Source organism: Fistularia commersonii, chromosome 4, assembly GCF_037954325.1.
Source record: "Fistularia commersonii isolate RoL2024-O1a breed Wild chromosome 4, RoL_Fcom_v1.0, whole genome shotgun sequence".
Lineage (NCBI taxonomy): Eukaryota > Metazoa > Chordata > Actinopteri > Syngnathiformes > Fistulariidae > Fistularia > Fistularia commersonii.
Window position 1 is genome coordinate 17,658,879 of NC_141287.1, and position 16,905 is coordinate 17,675,783.

The window sequence follows — 16,905 nt, forward strand, 5'->3', positions numbered from 1 at the left end:
TGGCTCAAAATGTCCTTTACGAGGTCCTATTTCCCTGATGGAAAACACCAATGTGTGTTTTTTAGGTTTGTAATAAAACCATTTTCAAACAAATGATATGGCATGTTTGGAGTTTGCACGTTCTCCACATGTCTACGTGGGTTTCCTCCCACAGTCCAAAAACATGCATGTTAATCGGGAAAATTGCCAAGTGTTTTTGGCATTTTTTTTTTCAAGGATATAGTGTTTATCTATATATATGGCACCAGCGATTGAGTGGTGACCAGTCCTACCTCTCGCCCTCGCGACCCTGAGTGCAGGATAAGCAGAAGAAGATAAATGGATGATATAGCATGAGTCACATTTCTGTTGTCTTGATGGTCAGATGTTCTTACCAGCACTAGATTACTAAAGTATCACCCATTTAATCAGCCGGGAGATGATACTGGCAGATTATGGCTAATTGGAGATATATTGGATTTGGCAGACATGTTTGTGCGCACACAAAACTTGTCACATAGTACAATGTCGACATAATACTCTACAACATAAATAGTTATGCTAATGTCATTTTCTGCTTCACTTCATTTCTTGTAATTATTGCCTATATAATTAGTTTGTTTATATATATTGATATTCATTATAATTCAAAGAATAATGGGCGTTAGTATCATGGAGGAATTACATGGTCATATTACCATTACATTAAAATTCTGCTAAAAAACAGCAATAAGACCAAGACCAAGATGATGACCAAATAATACATCTTCATCACTTTGTACATTAATCTTTAAACACCTTTCAATGGAATCTGCATCCACCCACAAAATCCAGCTTCTACGTGGCTCCCTTTCTTACTGCAAGTAGTACCCCGATTGTTGTCATGATATTGAACAGTTGTCGTCAGCAAAGAGGAAAGTGTCATATATTGATTTGAAAATAGGGACTGGATCTCATTAAGTCTGTCCACTAAGAAAATGCCCTGCTGTCATTTTTCTTCCAAAACAGAGCCTCGGCCAAGCCAGCTAAGGTCTTTTTTCAGGCTCTACTGTGCTTCCTCAGGATATCAAGGGGAATGAAGTGTAATCTCTGCAGCAGTCAGCTGACAAAGTATTAACCTGGGCAGAACATAAAAACCAGGCTATGGTGCAAAGCAGTGCCTCCATGAAGGTAAAAACACAGGCTTAACCTGAAATAATCTAAATTGACTCGACACTGGGCGTAAGCATAAGCGACTTTTAAAAACCGTACCTTAAGTCTTTTGATGGTTATATAAGCGGCCAACTAAATTCAAGTAATAGTGGTAACTCAGTGTGTTTTGTGAGCCCGCTGTTTTATTATGTAAAAAGATTTGCCCTCTACATTTCCAACTGCCTGCTCTGTTATTTCCTCCTGAAAGTGGGACTACAACAGGTACTTGACTGCATAATTTAGCAATCAGAAAGAGCAAACACTCAGTTAAATTCTTGATGGGCCATTCATTTTTTTTAATAACACACTGACTATCATGAGGTCTTGATCAAAAAGATATAAAAAATGCACAAAAACTTAATTTGTTCCTGTCTTGATAGCTGTCTCTTTACCTTAGACTTGATTTCATTAAACATTTTATTAGATATTGATTAAGAGAGGAACATTATCTGATATTAGGTTGCAGATGTACAGTTTGTGTTTTGAACTTATCAGGATCATGGAGCATCAGAGAAATTCAATAATAAACCCTTCTATCTTGATGGCTTTCTTATCAAAAGCGAGCGGCAACATCATTAAAAAAGAACAATGAAGGGAGGAGGTGGAGGTTGACCGTCTACCTCATCACTCAGCAGGGCTTTCTCTGTTCATTTCAAACCACCATTTTTCTAACAAAATCTCTTTTCTCCCTGGAGAGTGATCTAAAGCGCACACACGCTGGGCTCCCACACAACATGCCACAGCGTGCCTCGTGTTCACTGGGGCACCAAGCCCCTGCCTGTCCCTCATGAAATATTCATCAGCTGGTGCCGATGGAAAAGCTGTGATGTCATAGATTCCAGCTGTGTTGTCCTGTTCCTGCACAGCCACAGTGACACAGCAGCTCTGGGATGTTAGAACAGGTAGTGTAAGCTTCGAATGGCTTACACCTGGGGATAAATTAAGAACTTACATTTGACCTAAGAGGGAATTGTGTATCTCATTGTTTACCAGAGCACGATTTTAAATTACTAACAAGGGAATTACCTCTAATCTTTTAGCTGATTGGGCAATGTAGGGTTGATGGTCTATTAGCAACTGTTCCATGTGGTCAAAAACGCATTTGTCAAGATATCGTACTATGAAGGCTGGCTTCCCAAATCATACAAGTTAGTGTGGGTCTAAGTTTAGAGTTCGGGGAGCACAAGGCATAATCAACGGTTTAGTGTTTTGGTGTTTTTTTGGTAAATTGTAGCACAGGACTAGAGTAGGAGGAATGCATTATCAGCTGCTAGTGTTAGGTTTTTTAATATCAGAATCAGAATATGAATATGAATCAGAATATGGCCATTTAAATTAGCTTGTTTCCATCCCTCAATAACAAAGTAGAGTGTTTGTGGATAGTTATAAACCTCTGCATGTGTAAGATTGGACTGATAAATTGTTTTTCTGTCATGTGCTTGACAGAAAACACGCTAACATTCATCACTTTCATTCTTAAATTTACCTAAAGAAAAGCAATAGATATTTATTCCAAGCCAGACGTTCTAATCCCATGTCATTCCATTATTCTGCTAGCTGTTCAAATTGAGGGATAGCATTTTAGGGATAACATTTTACAAAATATTTCTTATTGGTTCACTATTTTCTTTTGCACGGAAAGCCAAAGAAATGGCAAAATAGGACATTTTCCCAACATCTACATTTAAGTGAAGTACAGCAAGCCATTAAAATCTATCTTACCAGAATGTTGCTGTAAACTAAAAATTACCTGCCGGCTGTCGCGTTGAGAAGATGAAGAGGAAGAGGCGCTCTTGTGAACTGGTGTGGCAGTCCTGTTGACTGGCGTGGAACTCCTCTCCTCAGAACTCATGGTGCGGCCATGGGGGCCTCGTTGGGAGTGTTGGTGGTGGGACATGGTAGGCACCTGTTGGCTCTGTTGGCCTCCTTCAGCACTGGGCTCCACAGACAGGAAGCATCACTTCACCTTATTCACTATTTCGGTTCATCTGAAACACATTTGTCAGGAAGTTACACTAACCACACATGCAATTTCCACATGGCACACTGTAAACCTGTACAGTTATGGTGCTTCATTGGGCTGCCCTATCGTTGCTGCCCAGTTGGACGAAATGCACCAATAATTCTTTTCCAATTAACTCTTGGTTACTGGAAGCATGCTGCCTCACGTTTTGAGGTCTTCAAACCAAAAATCACAATTTGGTGACACAGAATGGTCAATAATACTTTTTTTGGGACTATGTTATAAGTATGTATGTAATTATTTGGAGTCAAAGTAAGGGGAGCTGATTTTACTTTAGCTTGTATATTAGCCTGAGCTTTATAGTATTGACATAGGGATATTTCCTTTCCTAACAACATCAGCAATGATTATCAAAATAGCAGTTAGTTACTTGGTTTGTGGATCATATAAACAAAAAGGTTGTTAATACTGCGAATGCAACACTTGTTAATCCTGTGGTTTCAACTGTCTGCTGTCTTAGCTAACCTCTGAGGAAGCTCCCTGACTCCAGTGACCAGCTCTGCAAACGTAGGCATTACGTATCCTTACATGCGAATGTGCTCCACACACTCACACACCATTGCTATTATTCAGATCCTCTAACGTCATCCTTCCCGCACCGTCTTAAGCAAACTAGGATCTAAGCTACTGTAAGACAGTGTGCCAAGTCCATTCACTCAATATATTCCCTTTAGCCTGTTAATAGAAACCCTCTCCTTTGGGTGATAAGGAGGCAGCAGTGAGACCAACTTAAAAGTTTGAAGATTACTCTAATAATGGTCAGACCAATTTTTGATTAACTCCAACATGAGACAGCCTGTCAGTCAAAGTGAAGTTACTTTGCAAGCAAAACTTTCTTTTACCATACTGTCCTCATTTTTCTCTCTTTTTTTTTTTTTTTTTATTTGCCAGACATGATATATGTGTAAAGAACAAGTTATACATGATCTCAGAATTTTTTGATCAGAATATTGCCTGCAGTCAATACAATCATTTCTTTAATACAATCAATGTCAATAAAAGCTTATTTAGTCCAGTGAGAGCCCTTCAAATTGCTCCATAATATTTATTTTTCACACTAAAAAATGTCTATTATTTGAATTCACAAGAAATCCCTTGAGTATTTTGACATCAAGAAAAAAAAGGTTTCACAAATCTTAATTCTAAAGAAATAAAACAAACAAGTGAAAAAAACCAAAAACAAAAAATAACCAATATAAATGCTAAAAGTTGGTAAAAAACAGTGATGCTGGTGATGGATCACAGGAATGAAAACATAATTTCTAAACTTGTAACCAGGTCAATTTCTTGTTTGTGACCTTTTAATGTTTTTTTTTCATCTCCTGGTGACTTAATGCGTATAAAATTAGTGTGTCAGCTTTCTGTTTCAACCTTACCAATGTCACAACAAGGAAACTACTATAACAATTCCAATGTTTACAACCATATGCAGCTACCCATTTTCCTTCTACAAGCAAACAGAGTATAATAATCAACATAAATACTGACAGACTTAAACGATTGAGGCCAAAGAAGCAGTAACTGACAACATGTAGTCCACTAAGAAGCAAAAGTGACACTGGAAGCACGCACAGTTGAGACCTGAGAGAACAGCTGTGTGTTTGATTCATGTTTAGATGCTCTATATGAAGCCAGTTGCCATCCTAAGAAATCTCTGCTCAGGCCTTGATTAGTCATGAACTTAATCTTCTAAATCCTGTCACCGTGATTATGGCTCTCTGAGCAGAAGGACAAAGCGAGCCCTGCCAAGTAGATACAGCAATGGCACTGTCTTTACACCTGTCCAAGAGCCAAACAATAATACCACTAAAATGGACTCATACTGACAAACTAAGCAGTTTCCCAAATAGCTATGCTAAGAATTTATATGTACTATATGACACCCTAAAAAAGGTCTTTCTATTTTTGTTGGTGCTACCAACTAAAATGTGTTTCCATGACCTACTATTACTTGTTTTTACTGACAATGCGGGTCATTTTCAACAGATGTTTGTGAGTATTTCTTCTACCTCTTTTCTGATGACTGAGACTGTTTTTATGATCCGCTGCAAACACGTTCTCTTAGGGGAAAAATATGAAACCCACTAAAGTAGCTAATATGTCCCAGTTAGGGAACAGGTAGGATAAAGGTTATATACAGAAATGCTAATACTGTCTTTGCTAAATGTAGGGGTAATATGACATGCCAGTTTCAGAGTATGCTAACTTTATCAGATTCAAAATATATACGTACTGTAGATGAAGTCATCCAAATAATGGAAGTTGTACTTTTCTGTTCATGAACTCTATACTGTGTAGTCATAGCTTTAAATAAACTATAGAGCTTGAAATTCAAAATGGATTAATGGGATACGACAAGAGGCAACAGCTAAAAAAGCCAAACTAATATACGAGAAATGGAAAATACGCCTTTTAGCAGCATTGTTATGATGTTTCAAGTTGAAAAATGTAATTTAAATTGAACCACTTTATCTTATTAACTGCTATAATAATGCTTTACCCTGCCTTTGCCAGGAAATTTTATTTAATCTCATCACAGTAGCAGAACCAATGTTGATGTTTCATAACTATATCAGAGTTCCCTAATAAAATTAATATGACAACTCACTATTCCTTCAGCCAACTGACATGAAGATACTGGCAGTTTAGACCTGAACAGTGGTAAATTTTAACAATTACCCTACTTTGCATTTACCAGAGTAAAAAGGAACAAATAATCTTAAAATTGTTATTTTGATTTAAAAAGGGGGAAAATGATGAGAAACAAAATCAAATAAGCTTATCACATGTATTTCAGTTGGAAAAATGCACAGAACATTTTGGTTGGGAAAGTTACAAAAAAGAAAAATGATATATTTGAAAGATTAAGATGTCATTCTGGCAGAGTTTTTTTAATCAATACGGAAGTCCCCTTACATATGGAGATTGTCAGGCTGAGGCCATTCTGAGACATCGCAATGCTATGTTGATGATGATTTGTTGACACATTTTACCTTAATTCAAATAATGTAGCTGTGAATGTTTGGGTATTTGCACTCAGCCATACTGTGATTTTGCTAACGTCAAATGGGTTGGTGCTGCAGTAAGAAGTTATGAAGAATAGCAAAAAAGGGCTCAGAAAAATGAACTTCTCAATGGCAAGATGATCGCAGACTCAATTTATACTGGCTCAAACATAATTTTCTTAATAATTGGTTAAGTACTGGTGACTATGTGACTTATTTGATGCTCTAATGAGACAATATTGAAATGTACATTGCATCATGTTTTATACATAGAGTTGTAAAACTCAATGATGTTTAAATCCCCTTTTAAAAAACATATAAAAGGTTTTATTTATATTTATATCACTGGACTGGACTTTTCAGTACTAAACATGACTATTATAGGTTTTATCCACTGGATTATCTGGCATTGGATTTTCTCAATCCAAGCAGATATTCAGATAAATATTAATATAAAAAATATGGCATCTGAATGTCGTGATATTTTTTCTATTCCCTGTTCCACAATACAAAATGCAATGGTTCTAAGGTTCTGAGGGGTCTTGAAATTTTTATAGTGCACTGTTCCATATATCAATTCAAAACATTTCTGTCATATTACTTGGTTTGAAGTGAAACATAGTGTTTTATGGAAGATGTGTTTTCTCTGCCTAATTTCCCCCTAATCATTAAACGTTAACAGTCATGTAGCTTGGTCCATGAAATGGCTAGATAAGCAAGAAAGGCCTTTCACTTCCCTTTCCCGTCATCTCTCACATTCACCCCATAATGCATTTTCAGCACAATCACATACAAAGCAAGTTCTGTCCTTCTTATTGCTCACATCTGAAAGCAAGAGAGAAAAAAAATACATTGAGTGTCGCAAACTCTTAACCATTACCACACAATGAATATATAGTACACAATACATTTCAAACAAGTCAAAGTGCAATTTGTGAACAGCATACAAAATCGGTTCTGTTTTATACTGGCATCCCATTTGTGTTTATATGTTGTGAATTTTTTACCATCCCCTGATAGGGTAAGCCCAAAAAAATTCACTGTGTTTTAGTGAATGTTACTGGTTAATTGTGTTATTTGAGCACACAACCCAATGCTCCACAGGATGTCACTAGAATTATGTGATATTCTAGTAAAAGCTACAGTTGTAATTGTTCTCATTTCAGTTCAGTGTGCATTTGTCATGGTTGCAATGGCTGCAAACAAAGCAACAGTTCCACAATAAAGGCATCAAATTTCAGATTTCTTTAACTTTCTTTTAGTTTAAATTGAATCAGAGTGGAAAGACATCAAGGCAGATTCAGTAATCTGCATAATAGCAAACTGCACTACGGAAACATCTTTGAACAACATCATATTGAATTCCAATTCATTTCAAGCTCTCTGTTTGCAATAGCTGTAAATGTGAAGGGTGAAAAGTAAAAGTAGAAGTTCTCTCTCTGGCGTCTACGGTGTATCATGAAAATAGAAATGAGTGTGATCCATTGTGGTACAGGTAAAGAAATTATGTAATACTCTCTAAGAGGAGAGTTTTGAATTGAAATAACATATAAACACCCAATTGACAAGCAGCATCACAATATGTAATTGCCACCTGAGCAAATGAACAGTCAATTTAAATGAAGACCTACTGTGACAATTTATCCTTAACATAGGATTTAAGAAAATTTGATACTACCCATGGCACAACAGCAATGGAAAGATCTTCCCATTTGTGTTCTAGACCATGTCTAAGCCGCCCACAACATTACGTTATCGACCAGCACTCTCCAGTGAACCAAGTTTGCTGATCTCCCTTCTCTGTTGCATAATTAAAGTGGACCAACAAAAGCGGACTCATGTCCTAAGATTATATTTCAGGGTCTGTGAGGACAACTATCATCTGAATTTACAACTGGCAAATAATGCATATTGATCGGCTGAGCATGTTTTGACCATTTACCAGGTGAGCGATAGCAGGAGGATGTAGATCTTATGTGACATCTGGAGGCAGCAGGCAGAACATCCCTTTTAAAGTAAGCAATCTATCTATCTTTTTCTAAGAACAGTAACTGGACAGAGCCAGTTTATCCTGCGCTGCACAAATTACATCATCTAGGTAGAGCAGGAGATTTCACTGTATAATTTCTTGTTTTAATACCAGAAAATTGGACATAGGAAACCCACATTGACATTCTTATTCTTGTCCAGCATTTCTTCGGTAGACATTTCCTGATTTAAGGTGGAACTTTGTTATTTATTTGCATACATAAGTGACGAATTTTATCCACCAAAGTCTCTATATAACTACATAAGATAACGCCAATGCATTATTTATATGATCACACCAATGCATCTGGATTTACCTAAAAGTAGTCAATTCATTTTTAGATAATGTGGTTATACAGAGAGCAAAAATATGTTATTAGCTGCAAATTAGGTGTATCTTATTAGAAAAACAATGTTTTGTGTGACACCTTGCTGCCTCACCCCAATTACATTGGTAATTAACAAGAAATAATAATAAGAACAACAACAACTAAATTCTAACAACCGATTGCAGAAACAACGGGCAGGGAGAGCGAGTGATGAGTCATTGAAAACCCACATATCAATAGGGCTTCTGTTTTCAGTTTATAGTGACTAAAAATGGTGACAACCAGCAAATACCCTCTTACTGCTAAAGGCCATTTTACTTAATCATCATCATAAGACACCAACTAAGTTACAATTTTCTCCCTATCAACTCATCCTGTGGACGAGCTCTGCATTGATTTCATCTAAACATGACGGGGACACAGTCAGCAAGAGGGTTTCAAGGGCCAAGATCCATCGTCAATTTAAACCACAGTCAGGGTTAGATCAAGACAGCAAGTAACTACCGACACACTGGTTTCCAGTCCCCTCTGCTACTGTTTAATTGATGGGATTCTCGGCTATTTTAAACAACTGCAAAGTCACTGTATGACCTTCAAGTGAAGGGGATGGGGAGAGAAAAAAAAAACTGGCACGATAGTCGTGGAGCAATCCCATAATTGACTGAAGTTGGTTAACTTTTCATTACTCCAATCGCCATCTCTAGCAAGGTGAATGTGATATGGACGGTCATCTTGTCCATCTATATTCTTTGGTATGTCATCTTTTATCGTCCAGTTCAAAGACGTCGGGGATCTTGAGTTATAAGGGTGAAAAGGTCAGTGACGCATTACGACTACATCATCGGTACCCGGAGTTTTGACCGCCCGCTCGGTTTTTCTTACTCCTCCGCCGCATCCACGTACGACGGCTCCAACTTCACCGCCGTGATCTTGCGATGAAGGATGCTCATGTTTGGATACAAAGTCGGCGGGCAGCTGGTTTACCTTCAGACTAGCAGGAGAGGGTCGAAGGGGGCTAGCTAAGTCGTCGGCGGCTAGGTGGTCATGTCTGACTGGTCCTCGGTGAGTGATTCACTCAGGATGCAAATACAAAAGGATGAGACGCTGGGTCTCCGAGTGGGGAAACAGCGCAGCCAAACCGGTGGCTTCACGCCTCACAACGAACCGCATTGTGTTAACGATATGACGGTTCGTCAGTTCTGGCAATGAGGTTGCCTTCGGAGAGAGAAAAGCTTAAAGCCTTACCACAGATGCTGTAGTGATCATGTCTTAACAGTTCTTGGCGCAGGAAACAATTGAGCGGGGTATCCCCTTTTGCCTGGGCAGCGGGTCCCCTGCTTTTCAAAGACGGAGGGCTTCCATCAGATTCCACCTCGAATATAACAATTTTATCATTAAAGAAGTGTCTTGTTCGAAGGCTAGAACATTGTGGAAAGTCAAAAAGTGCTGTGTTTGGCCGTTTCCTTGAATGCGGGCTGTGATGCTCCGCTCAGCTCAACTGCACTCCGCTCGCTCCTCCCTGCAGCAAGATTGGCTTTGGGCGGGAAGAAATCCACGGAATGGATCGAGCACAGGCGGACGCTGGACGTTTTAAAAACGTGGAGGTGGAATATCTAAAGCCTCGGACTCAAAGTAGACGTTTGCCGAACTGGTCGGGGGAGAAGTGTGGTGAATCCAGAAGCCGAGTATTTTACCAAAGAAAATCACCGTTTTCTTGGGTTAGCTTGTGCGCTAGCTCTGACCGACGACAGGGCTAACATACGGTTATCCTGTTCAACAGTATGACAACAAAATCGACAAAATTACTTTGGATATTAAGAAAAAAAAACGAAGAAAAACCCAAGTGAGAATGATTCTTGAATAAGGGAAAGCACTGAATGACCAGCGTCTTAGGAGCTTGGAGGAGGTACTCGGCTATGCCGTTAGCTACTCTATTTAGCCTTTCGAGTGTAGGTAGCTCTGCCATTCACCTCACACGTATTGTACGGTTTATGTAAGGTACTACATTTCACCATAACAATTAAAACCGAATTTAAGGTGCTAACCATTTTCCAAATAATACCAGTTATTTTTTTGACATTTTACATAAACAGTTTTAATTTTTTCTCTGTCTGTATAAAGTACAAATGTACATTAATAACAGCACCTCAGGCAAACGCACTGTATTACATTTCCAATACAAAGAAAATCACCTCCTATAAGAGCATTTAATCCAATTCTGTCGATGAGATGTAGAAGTGTTGTTTATTATATTCTGCTTCAATCTTTTACCGGTCATCATAATAGAGATACAATGATATTGTCACAAAAATCAGATCATAAAGTCTTCTACTTTCGGCTTTTCCCTTCAGAGGTCACCACAGCGAATCAACCCACTCCATCTAACCCTATTCTTATTCTCCTGTCTCACACCAACTATCTTCATATCCTCTCTCAATAGGTCCAAATATCTTTTCTTTGGTCCTCCTCTAGACCTCTTGCCTGGCAGCTCAAATTCCAGCATCCATCTACCAATATATTCACTATCCCTCCTCAGTTCATGACCGAACCATCTCAGTCTGGCTTCTCTGACCTTCCCTCCAAAATATCTAACATGTGCTGTTGCTCTGATGGACTATCTCTCTTCGTCACTCCCAGAGAGAACCTCAGCATCTTCATCTCTGTGACCTCTAGCTCTGTCTCCTGTCTTTTCATCATTGTCACTGTCTCTAGGCCATACAGCAGCACTTGCCACTGTCCAGTACACCTTTCCTTTCGTTCTGGTCTTCTATCGTATAGTACCCCTGACACTTCTCTTCACCCATTCCAACCTGCTTGAACCCGTTTCTTTTCCCCTTTTCTCACACGCTTCGTTGCTCTGGACCGTTGACCCTAAGAACTTGAAATCATCCAACTTATTGTTCTGTACTCCCTGTAGTCTCACTGTTCCATCTGGGTTCCTCTCATTCACACCCATATATTCTATCTTTCTGCGACTCACCTTCACTCCTCTACTTTCCAGAGCATACCTCCACCTCTCTAGACTTTCCTCAGCCTTGAAATTCTCTGGTAATAATCAGATTGGTTATTGAATTGGCATTTTTGTAAGTCGCTTCGGATAAAAGCGTCTGCTAAATGACTGTAATGTAATGTAATGTAATGTAATCAGATCATAAGGTAGTGATCTGAAATCCCTTCATTTTGAACTTCAACAAAGTTTCCTCCACCATATCGAAGAATAAAAAAAAACTTTCAAAAAAGAATGTATGACTTACAGTGGTTTTCCAGTATGCCAAACAAACGTAAATGGTGTTAAGGAATTAGAAAATGTCACCTCTGGTTGTAGCTCATTTAAGTTTTTGAAACGTGTGAATATGCAAAAAGTTTTCATTTCAAGCTTAAGTGGTGAACTCATCGTGTCCCATGGTTGCCACTGCATAATTCTACCTTTAGAAACAGAAATAATCTACAGCAACAACAAGAATTAAACAGGCTGCGTCTGTAGGGGGAGTTAACAAATAAATGCATAACCAATAACATTTAGTATCATTTTAAATCATTACCACAGCCCTACAAGGGGAGGTTTTTCATAAGGAACTTGTGTTCCATGCACAAACTTTGATCATAAATGTCGTTACTGCTTTGATAGATTTGGTTTCCTGTGGAAGAAGAGTTGAGCACTCCCTTTGCAATACAGAAGTAAAACTCCAACAACACCTCTTTTGTATAGAACAACTTCATTATTAGAGCCATTGATTTCTGCTTGTAACCTTCATCAGGCTAATCATTTATCAGATTTCAACTCCATCCTGAAATGGGTTTTTAGAATCACAAAGGGACATGAGAGGTCTGGATGACCTTGATGAAGGCATCCAGTTGGAACTCATGGGAGTGGGCAGGGGTCACCTAATCACTTTATTACTTTACCCCAAAAATGAACATGCCTAAAAAGTTGTGTGGGTATCAAAGACATTTAATCACTAAATACCTTTTCTACACATTTTAATTAATGCTTCATATGAATGAGAATGTCAATCATAAGATAAAGGCCAGCATTAACGCTTTCAGAGATAAGAACTAATTTATGTGTACCTGGCTTGAATTAATCAGGGCGATCGGGAGGATTTTAAATGGAGAGACATGTTGCTGTTCTAAAGATAGCAAATCCACTTGGGAGTCATATTGTTTTTGTTTTCTTTCCATCTAATTCATTGGAGTTTTAGGCAACTCTTTTGGTAATAAAACATTCTCGTCTTTGACCAGTGAATTGGATATCCAAATGCAACAATAAAGAAGCTATGCAATTACTGGGCTAAGGAACATGCTTTATGCTGAATGGAGTTCTTAACAGAGAAAAGCCGTAAAGCAATGCAATCAGATTTTGAGGGATTTTCCACCTCCGTAAGGTACTTTGAGCGTAATCACATTTTGTCAAATTGTTGCCGTGGTTATTCTTATTGATATTATAACGGTCAAAGTTTTCTCACAAACTGCAACATAGAAAAAACGAGAAGAAGCAGGTGAAGGGACTCAAAACAATAAATGATGGGTCTTTGAAAGAAAAGCTTGCTGTTCGACTAAAATTATAATTGTAATTTTTGCTTTTTGTCATTTATATGACTCCATCGGGAAGAGTATGGGGCATCCATAATTGTGAAATAGCAAGCATAATCAAAACAGATGGTCAAAGGAATCATATTTGAGAAATGGGAATTGGCAATAGACTAATAAAAATGTCCTGCAATAAGGAAAGCAGAAGAGGGCATAGTTTATCTGTAATGTATTTCAGCAAATTGAACTTCTTATCACACTCCTGTCCCGGTTACAAGTCAAATTGCCCGTCTCAATTTTGTCACAGTATCAGTGAAACTATGATGGACACATTCAGCTCGTGTATTGAAAACACAAACATTACATTACACATAAGTTACAAAGAAAAGTACAGATTGCATGGATGGCAAAGTGACCTAAGGTGACTGTGCAGGGTAAGTATTCATTAGTTCAACTGCTCAGTTTGCATATTTGAAATCTGAGGACACATAATAAATAGTCAAGTTTACAGGGTAAGGTAAATTTAGAGGCAGTCCTTGAGCAAAACTGAAAATGGCTGTGAGTCATATTTTAAGGCTGCTGTCTGATCTACTGCATTAACCAGTTTTGTTTTAACTGATCCCAACTTTTTCATTTCTGGAATAAACACAAATGGGTTTATTACATTTGGATTTTAAGGTCTAATGTATTGCAAAAAAACATTGAATCAAGTCATGATGGACAGTTTTCATCAAGAGGGCCAGATTATGTAACACACCTTTGGCCTTTGTTTATAGTTTTGCCTTCAGTTAAAGGTCTTGCTGTTTTTCCTTTTTGCCATTGTTACAATTCCATTAACGCATGTCATTGTAGCCTGTGACCTGTGTCAGGATATCTGACACTAGAATCTAATTTTTGTCTTCTCCCCTGCCAAGTAATCAAACCATTATCAAGTTATATCCCATTTATACCCTGTGCAGTGAGTCCTATTTATGAAGTTTAAATTGTTTCATTATTATGTTTTCAGTTCTTCAGAGGGCCATCTTTCTGGAAGACATGACATTTTGGTGCTGATGCTCTTACATGTTAGGTATGTCAGAGAAGTCGCAAGGCTCTAACTGTTGACTGCGGTATTTGATGGCTGTGAGATTTTCTGTGTGGATTAAGTGAGTGGTGACACCCCTTTGCACTTTTCAGTGTATTTCACCTATCCACAAACTCATATTCCCCAGTTTATTAGCATGTAATAGACAGTCTGTATTAGATAGTTTGTGAATGTGTATTCATTTTTATTAATATTGAACCCATCCCCTTTTCTCTAACTGCATGGTAAGTACAACAATTTTATAAAACGATTTTCAGTATTCTCAGGCTTCTCAGGCTTTTCCCCTGTGTGGTAGCCCCAGTTTGAGTTTGTTTGATATAACTTCTCAAAAAATGTGTTTTGGTGCAGGACTCTGAAAGGGCATTGCGGGCTTTCAGATCACCTTCACAATTTTCAGTTCACCTTCACATGTGTCTTTCTGTACAGGCACTGTTGTGTCAACACTTTTACATGTTTGTAAACATGGATGTAAATGATCACAACAAGGATAACTAGTAATAATGATGTTTTATTCGTAATTTTCTTTTTCCTAAAGTATATCCTTACAAAAGATAAAATATCCTTACAAAAGATAACATGCACTTATTCGATCAGTGATTGAAAGTTTTGACGGGAATGAAAGTATTAAGCCAAGTCTAATATTTAGTAAGTTAAATAAATAATTCTACGATTTGGCATTGTATTGTATTGTATTGCAATTAATCCGGTGTAGCGCTTCCAATGAATAGTCACACCTGAAACGTAACCATGGTTTCGCAAGAAGCATTACGACAGCGGTCATGTGGTCGATGACGTGGCGAGAGCGTAACGTCTTCATGGTAAGGGGTTCAAAAGGAAACTCCCTCCGAATCGCCCGCTATTGAGCTGGAAGAAGAATAAAGGCCGGGAAACAAACGAAACAAGATAATAGTTTGCCGATTGTATAAGATTTAAAAGGTAAGTGGATGTATTCGGACGTCTTAAGCTGTTGTTAAGAGTGTGGTATCCCTCCTAGCTGGCACCGGGTTAGCCATGCCGGCTTTTTCGAAACAACGTGGTGTCTTGCCGGCTTGGTACTTTTCCGGTTAAATGTCTCAACCTAAATTATCAAAAATTAAAATGTTTTTTTTCCAAACGTACTTTAAGTTAATCTACTGTAGATTGCTTCTTGTTACTGTTGTAAATACTACTGTTAATCTTAAAAGTTAACGAAGTTTAAAGAAGTCCCGGACTGGGGGGGGGGGGGGGGGTATGTGCCAAGTATTTTCTCGGATTCTTCAGTAAAATGTTTTTTGGGGTCAAATCGGCGTTTCTTGCGACGATTTTCATCTCACTGCGGATGTCTAAGGAAACCAGTTTTGTAACTGACGAGGTCATTGCTGTTTCGCAACATATGTGAACGCCACCTAGTGCCAATGCAGGTCGTTACATGTTTTTTTTTTTTTTTTTTTTTTTTTAATAGGAGTTAAACAACTACAAATGAACATGTTTGTGTTTTTTTTTTCTCTGCAGAAGCCATGCCTGGGGACATTGCTAAAGGAAAGAAGGCGTTCGTCCAGAAGTGCGCTCAGTGTCATACTGTGGAGAATGGAGGAAAACACAAGGTCGGGCCAAACCTATGGGGTCTGTTTGGTCGCAAAACAGGCCAGGCGGAGGGCTACTCTTATACGGATGCTAACAAAAGCAAAGGTATATACTTTCTCTAGTTTAAAGACGTAGAGGTAATCTGATTCATGTTCTGTGTGTAACGTGCGCTGTTTTGTTTTTTAATTTCAGGTATTATCTGGGAGGAGGACACCCTGAATGTATATTTGGAGAACCCCAAAAAATACATTCCAGGAACAAAGATGATCTTTGCTGGCATTAAAAAGAAGAATGAACGCATCGACCTTATAGCATACCTTAAATCTGCCACTTCATGATTAACTTTACTGTTTGTGTCAAGATGATAACGCTCAAGGAATTGCCTTTTTTTTTCTCAACTAGGGAATGTGAAGTGTCATCTTATGGTGCTGGAATTATTACTTGCCATTGTCACAGCTGTTCCTTATTTTGATGTGATCCTCTTTAGTGGAAGTTAAAAATCTTCTGGTCTACATTTTTCTTTTTTAATAAATTATTGAACATATTCAGAAGACAGAATTAAGGGACTGAAAGTTGTGCTGTAGGAAGTCTTCCAGTATTTTGTTCCTTGAAGAAGAAAAAAAAACTTCTTTTTAATACTATTTGTTTATACAATAGGTTTATTTAATTACCAGGCAAACATAACCTCTTATTTCAAAGGAAAAAAAAACATTGATTTTCTTTTCCTTTTTGACGTGTAGTTCAACTGAAACAGTGTAAAAATGTCATCTGTAATCTTTTTGATTTGTTTTTTCTGTTATGAAATTATGTTTGAATCTACTGTCAGCAATGCATCTCAAAACAGTTATAATTGATAAGTGATTTGGAGTGTAAACAAAAAAAACACCTGACAGGATTATCCAACTGGTAATGAAGGCTCTAAACTCTGATCATCCAAGGTGAAGATGGGTATCTGTGAATTGTCACTGTGTTATTGTTGAATTTTATTTGATGTTTCTTTTCAAATCAGGATTGTAACATATACTTCATTGAAACTTGTCATGGGGTAGATGGTAATAAGTTTTCTGTCCCAGAAATGAATATGCCTTAATACCTTCTGACCTAATATCCTGATGGTTCTGTCATTCTAAAAGTGGACGAAATGAATAAAACTGACACAAAGCTTTTTCCATA

The 16,905-nt window shown here is 37.9% G+C and overlaps 2 protein-coding genes across 3 annotated transcripts in view; one reads left to right on the plus strand and one right to left on the minus strand.

The window, feature by feature from the left end:
- The window catches only part of osbpl6 (oxysterol binding protein-like 6), a 34,354-nt gene extending 24,279 nt beyond the window's left edge, over positions 1–10,075 (minus strand). The window contains exons 1-2 of one of the 2 annotated variants that reach the window (XM_086145690.1): positions 9,801–10,075; positions 2,921–3,158 (exon numbers count right to left, since the gene is read on the minus strand). In XM_086145690.1, coding sequence (XP_086001816.1) covers positions 2,921–3,067 — 147 coding nt within the window. In that variant the 5' untranslated portion in view covers positions 3,068–3,158; positions 9,801–10,075. Of the gene's footprint in view, positions 1–2,920; positions 3,159–9,800 lie in introns of those variants that run through there. The other variant, XM_086145691.1, reaches the window with a different exon arrangement.
- A 4,889-nt stretch (positions 10,076–14,964) lies between these two features.
- On the plus strand, positions 14,965–16,905 carry LOC147234964 (cytochrome c-b). The gene is made up of 3 exons (XM_086145693.1): positions 14,965–15,105; positions 15,661–15,837; positions 15,925–16,905. Exons 2-3 carry the CDS (start codon positions 15,666–15,668, stop codon positions 16,068–16,070), a joined length of 318 nt encoding a protein of 105 aa, XP_086001819.1. The 5' UTR covers positions 14,965–15,105; positions 15,661–15,665; the 3' UTR covers positions 16,071–16,905.

Excerpts from the sequence above, each read along its gene's own strand:
- LOC147234964 (XM_086145693.1), top strand. The coding sequence starts at position 15,666 with ATGCCTGGGGACATTGCTAAAGGAAAGAAGGCGTTCGTCCAGAAGTGC. Across the intron at positions 15,838-15,924 it reads GGATGCTAACAAAAGCAAAG|GTATTATCTGGGAGGAGGAC; the intron begins GTATATACTTTC and ends TTTTAATTTCAG.